General features: G+C 32.8%; 1 protein-coding gene across 3 annotated transcripts; it reads left to right on the plus strand.

Moving 5' to 3' along the window:
* Window positions 1-348: 348 nt before the first annotated feature.
* Window positions 349-4,162, plus strand: LOC149222763 (wax ester synthase/diacylglycerol acyltransferase 5-like). 3 transcript variants are annotated; one of them, XM_089383149.1, is made up of 7 exons: window positions 349-954; window positions 1,095-1,661; window positions 2,170-2,242; window positions 2,363-2,475; window positions 2,587-2,784; window positions 3,259-3,396; window positions 3,488-4,162. In XM_089383149.1, the coding sequence occupies exons 1-7, from the start codon at window positions 628-630 to the stop codon at window positions 3,629-3,631; spliced, it is 1,560 nt and encodes a 519-aa protein (XP_089239275.1). In that variant the 5' UTR covers window positions 349-627; the 3' UTR covers window positions 3,632-4,162. The 3 variants fall into 3 exon arrangements, with proteins under 3 accessions (XP_089239275.1, XP_089239276.1, XP_089239277.1); XM_089383150.1 differs by having other exon boundaries at window positions 359-954; window positions 1,095-1,136; XM_089383151.1 differs by lacking the exon at window positions 1,095-1,661 and having other exon boundaries at window positions 359-954.
* Window positions 4,163-6,082: the final 1,920 nt, after the last annotated feature.

The following is a 6,082-nucleotide window of genomic DNA, read 5'->3' on the forward strand; positions in this document are numbered from 1 at the left end:
TAGTTTTAATTCTCCCAAAGTGGCTTCCATCATCAATCCCTCATCCCACAATGGGATGAGGCCCCTTGGAATAGTTTTAATTTTCCCAAAGTGACTTCTATCCTCAATCCCTCCCCATAAAATACACCTTTTGAAATAGTTTTAATTCTCCCAAAATGACTTCTATTCAAAACCCCTCACCTCTTCCCATGAAGTTTAAACCTGCTACCTGCTGAGACTAAACCCCAAGTAAACCAACCAATCTAAAATTTAACACTCTTTAAAAAAAACCCTAACTTCACTGAGATTCTAGTAAAGAATCTCTACCAACAACTTTAACCAAAAACATATACCAAAAATGCTGAGAAAACGTAGAAGATTGACTTACGGCATCTAAAAATTCTTCGCATATTGCAATCACCATTGAAGGGATTTCTACGTCTCTATCCCAATCAATATGATGATATGTGAAATTGCATGCTGGTCCATCTCCCCACGAGCCTTCTACGGAAGAAACATTGATGACATATAGGCTTTAAGCTCCCATATAAGGAGGAAGCTCTGTGAGAATTCGATCAAGGGACGGTGATTCCATCAGCTGGTAGTTCGTTCAGCTCTAGTCCAGGTGATCGATCTCCAGTCCACTACATGATGAGAAATAATAATGGGACAAGCAATGGTTTCGATAAAGGAAACATGCTGCTTCATCATGAGCTCAGAGAGGTTGTTGTCAAGAAAACAGGGGAGGAAGGCAGTTTAAACTATTTGTGTATACCCAAGGATAAGTCTGAGTTAGCAGATGGAAAAAGTTCATACGAAGAACCACTGAGTCCACTCGCCTGCCTGACCACTGGGAGGTTATTGCACAGTTATATCTTTACCATTGTGGGATTTAAGAAAGATATTGACGTTGTGTCCTTGAAAACTTCACTTCAAAATAGTGTGGCACAGCACCAGAGATTTTCGAGCATTTTGGTTAGTTTCTTTCTCATTCTTTTGTTGAAATGCAGATCATCTAGTGTAGGGTTATCGATTCCATGGTTTTGCGTTGGTTTTTCATATATTACATTTAATTTGAGCTGAAAGTAATGTTCTGATATGCCTTTTGGTTGCAGATAAGGGACAAGAACAATAATTTGAAGTGGTCTCTTAGAGAGGTAGAGATAAATGATCATGTGATTGTCCCCTTCCTTGATCCTTCCTTTACACAGAATCCAGGCTTTGTGAATGAATACACAGCTTCCCTTGCAACTGCTCCTCCACTGAATCCATCCAGACCTCTGTGGGAAGTCCATGTCTTGAATGCAAGATCAGGAGAGGCAGCAGCCAGCCTTGTATTCAGAATCCATCATTCTGTAGGAGATTGTGTGTCTCTGTTGTCTCTTCTGGTTAACTCCACACGAAAAGCCTCTGATCCCAAATCCCTACCAACCATTCCAGAACCAAACAAGTCCAGAGTGAAAGAAACATCAAGCACTCTTCTGACTGTTTATGGTTGGCTTGCAGCATTTTGGTTCACATTGTTAACAATCTTTGATTATGTTGCCACTGTTTCCTGGAAAAAGGACGTGAATCTGTTGAGAGAAGACGCTAGAAAGATGAAATTCTGTAACACAAAGCGCCTGGCTCACGTTACTTTCGACATGGTGGATATATGCTCCGTGAAGAAGGCAGTGAACGGAGTACTAATTTCTTTCATATTTGCATACTAGTTTGTATATGTGGATGAAAGTTTCCACAATTGTTTACGTTGGATATTGTTTCTCGACTTAAACTGTGTGTGCCCAAGGTCGTGTCCCATGTCGACTTAAACTGTGTGTGCCCAAGGTCCCATGTTTTGAGTGGACACTATTTATCATCAGAGACAAAGAAGCTAAACTCATCATGAAAAATAATAAGAGAGTGCTATGAATGATGATGACTATCATTATTATAGCACTCATTATTGTTTTTTTTTGGTTTAATTTCTTAGTTTTTGATGATGGGTTTAGTTTTTTTTTGTCTAGCTTCTTAGTTCTTGATGATGGGTTTAGTTTTTGATGATAAGTGAAGTGTCAATTTACATCCAAAAGAATTAAACAACTGCTATATTTTGTCATTTTATAAATTATTACGCCTGTGATCATCATGCTTCAGATGAGACTGGATGAGCCAATACAGGCACTAATGTGTGAAAATTTATTGTTGTAGACTGTGAATGATGTCATGATGGGAGCCATTTCTGCAGGACTTGTGCGTTATCTCAGCAGGCGCAATGCTACATGTATGCTGCCCGTATCTAATTTCTTTTAATTTTAATGATCGAACCCATCTATCCATTGCCCTTCTCATTCTCAATTCACAACTCGTGTTTCCATTATTTTATGAAATTTCTACGTTTCAGCAAAACCAGCTGTAAATAGCGACGGAAGCGCAGAGCATGAATATTGCCTTCCATCGAACTTGCGTGCCAGAGCACTAGTTGCAGTTAATACGCGGCGCTCTCCAATGCTCAAGGTAACCCTAGCCAGTATTAACCCTAACCCTACCCAGTATTACATATTTGACAGGTTAGGAGCTATATATATTCACCTTTGTCCTTATTATTTGTCTGGGAATTGCTGACAGAATCTTGATAGCAATATGAAAAATCCAACCCAAGTAATGTGGGGCAACAAACTAGGGTTTTGGTTGTTCCCGTTACCGACGGTTTATTACGCAGATCCCCTGGAGTACTGTCGAAGAACAACAAGTACATCCAGGATTAAAAAATTATCTTTCGAGTCCTCCCTCACATTTGCCTTTACCACTTCCATGGCAGCCAAGGTATCCCTCTAACCATCAGATCTGTTCACATGTTATAGAATGGTTTTCACAAAGTTTTTCATTCCGGGTCATTTTTATTTAGATGGTAGATTTTTAATATTTATTTAACCTTATTTTTGTTTATTTAATTTCAAAATATTCTAAAAATTTATATGCAATTTCTGAATATTTGGAATATCTGCTATCCCCTTAAATTTTTGTAAGATGAAGTACACTTGTCTTAAAGATAAATCCCATTAGTTAGTTGGAAAAGTCTACCAAACCTTAACGATGTGATTAATCAAAAAACTGATATTTACAAATCAAAAAAGTCTTAAATTTGAAGTTCACTATTTAACTTCTCTTTTTCCCATAAATTTATAATCTCCAATTTCGCCCTGATACCTCTTTTATTCTAATCGAAATATTCCAAAATCTACCATAAACTTAAATTCAACCCACAATACATTTAACAATCAACATTTGTAATTGTAGTTGGTGGAGTACATAGCCAACAAGTTAAGTACGAGCACAACGTTGGGTTTCTCTAACGTGATTGGGCCTGCGCAAGAAATTGAGTTCTGTGACAATCACGTTACTCACATTATTCCCACTGCATACGTAAACCATGCTGTGAGTATTATTTAGGCTTCTTTCATTTACCTGTTTCTATTTGGATTTCTAAAGATATATCGTGAGTTTAATGAATGAATGTTTGAAACAGCCCATAGTGATGCATTTCATAAGCTATGGTGGGAAGGGGAAGCTCATAGCTTTGGTCTCCGAGGACGTGGTTCCAGATCCCCAGCAGTTCTGTTCAGATTGTGCCGATGCACTCCAACGAATGAAAGAAGCTATTCATAAATAATGGATTTCTTTATATGTGATATTTTTGGAGTTTCTGGTAGATTTTTGGCCCGCCAAAAAAATTGTGATGTGTTGTTTACTACTGGGAGTTGCAGGCATATGTATCTCAGGTTCGTCGTGATTATCGTTTTTTTTTTGATGGCATAGCATACCTAAAGATGTTATGGGACATAATAGAATCACAGGAATGTGCATGGAAGAGTGGAACCCGCCGACAATCCACATGCAATCCTGTAACTTGGCCAGAGTCAATAAATATATGTCTCGGGCATTGTGATTAATGGTGTATGTGGGAAGCATATAATTTAATGTTGTGCTCAGGGCAGTTAGACTAGGCTGTTATTAATGGTGTTCGGCATTGAACAGAACAAAGTCAGTTGGCAGTTAAGAGTTGAAGTCAAAATTCACTGACAGCTGAGTTAAATCGCCATTACTGACGCCTACCTTTCTAGGCTTTTAACAGACAAACGTCTTTGGTGTAAGGTTCCTTAAAATTTATATAACCAGTTAAACTGCAAGATTAACGGCGTCTGTTTTTGTCTTTGGTGTAAGAGGTTTTGTTTTTGTACAGGATACAACGCGTTAAGTGAAATAATATTAGCATAAATTTCTTGTTTATAGTTTCCATAGATATTAATTTATTTTTATGTTACAAAGGGCATATAGAATTCAATAGAAATATAAAATAGAAGTATAAATTAGGTAAGCAGTGTAATAATAAAAACTTAAAATTTGGAAATAATGGTGCCTAGAGGAGGTTTATAAGGTAGATTGGTAGATTTAGGGTAAGTATGTAAACAAGTTGTCTTCTAATTAAAAAAAATAATATAAATCCCAATATTTGGAATGAATGAGTATAAACATTTAAAAATATAAAAAGTTAAATATTTGTTATAATTGAATTTATGTTTATGTGATTTATATTATGGAAAGTAAGAAAATTTTTGGTAAAAATCATATAGTTCTAGAAATTTTTTTTTAGCTTTTATAATAATTTTTTCAGATAAAGAAAATTGTTAAATTTGACTAAATAAATAATATTTTTAATATAAAGAAATAATGATTAGAATATAATTGTTAATATTGAATTAATGAAAATAATTAATCAAAAGGAAAATTTTAAAGAAATAAATATCAAAAAATAAAATAAAAAAATATTTAAGTCAAAGCTAAATAATCAAACAATAAAACAATTAATAAAATCAATATAATAATATAATAAAATAAAAATAATGTTTGTATCAAACTTAAATAATAAAACAATTAATTCTAAAAACATAAAAAAAGAAAGTAAATGGTAAAACTTAAATAAAACAAATTGGGTGAAACTTAAATAATCAAAACACTAAAGGAAAAATAATATTTAGTTGAACTTAAATAATCCAAACAATTAATTCTAAAAACTTAAAAATAATAAAGGGTCAAACTAAAATAACAATAATAATAATAATTAACTAAATAAATAAATAAATCAATAATGAATTAATCATACTCAACATAAAATTACAATTAAATAATAACAGTTAAGAAATTAGAAATATGTGGTGGTGGTGGTGGTGATGAAAAAGAAGAAGAAGAAGACACTTAGGATGAAATGGTAGGGATCCAACAACTCCTAATTTTCCAACCATTCTCTCTATTCAGATCGTTTGGCATCCTTTCAATATCTTAGTTAATTTGTTATATTTTGATTTTGTTTTTATTAATAAAATTAAACAAATTTTTAGATGAAAGAAAATCATAATATATATCACATTAAAAAATACTGCTAATTTTCAAGCCATTGTCTCTATTCATATTGTTTAGCCTCCTTTCAATCTCTATAGCTAATTTATTATATTTTGATTTTGTTTTTATTAATAAAATTAAACAATTTTTTAGATGAAAGAAAATCATAATATATATCACATTAAAAAATATAACAAGTAGTAGCTATAAATTATGAAACATTTTAGTTTATAAATTAAAATAATGATTCCATAACCATATTTAAATTTAGTTAAGTACATAAAAACATAATACTTACAATAAACTTACAATATGACAAGATTCTTAACCATGGATATTCATCTCCACTTTGTTACAATACAATGAGACAATACCATGAATTATCAATACTGCATACCCAAAAACCATAATTTTTTCACAATCAAAATAATTTTTTTTGTAAGCTTAGTGGTACTACATCTTCAACATGTCCAATATATCACCTCGATCAGGACGGGGAATTGAACTGGTGACTTCACATCAAGGAGTGTCTTAACAAAGCACCCTATCACTGTCTGTCTAAAACTTCTTGGACATTTCACAATCAAAATATTTTATAAATATTTTATTTTAATTTAATTTTATAATATTTTGTTAATTAAATCTAAAAGTAAAAAAATTACATTTATTTTTGGGATATATCTAAATTCTCTATCCTCATGACTACTAAAAATATTCACATAGG

The sequence above is a fragment of the Pinus tabuliformis genome, chromosome Q, assembly GCF_031772625.1.
Source record: "Pinus tabuliformis cultivar Carrire ecotype Pingquan chromosome Q, CPIR1, whole genome shotgun sequence".
NCBI lineage: Eukaryota > Viridiplantae > Streptophyta > Pinopsida > Pinales > Pinaceae > Pinus > Pinus tabuliformis.

Coding starts and splice junctions, on each gene's coding strand:
- LOC149222763 (XM_089383149.1), top strand. CDS start 628: ATGATGAGAAATAATAATGGGACAAGCAATGGTTTCGATAAAGGAAAC. Junction 955..1,094: donor AGAGATTTTCGAGCATTTTG/GTTAGTTTCTTT, acceptor TTTTGGTTGCAG/ATAAGGGACAAGAACAATAA. Junction 2,476..2,586: donor GGCGCTCTCCAATGCTCAAG/GTAACCCTAGCC, acceptor AATTGCTGACAG/AATCTTGATAGCAATATGAA.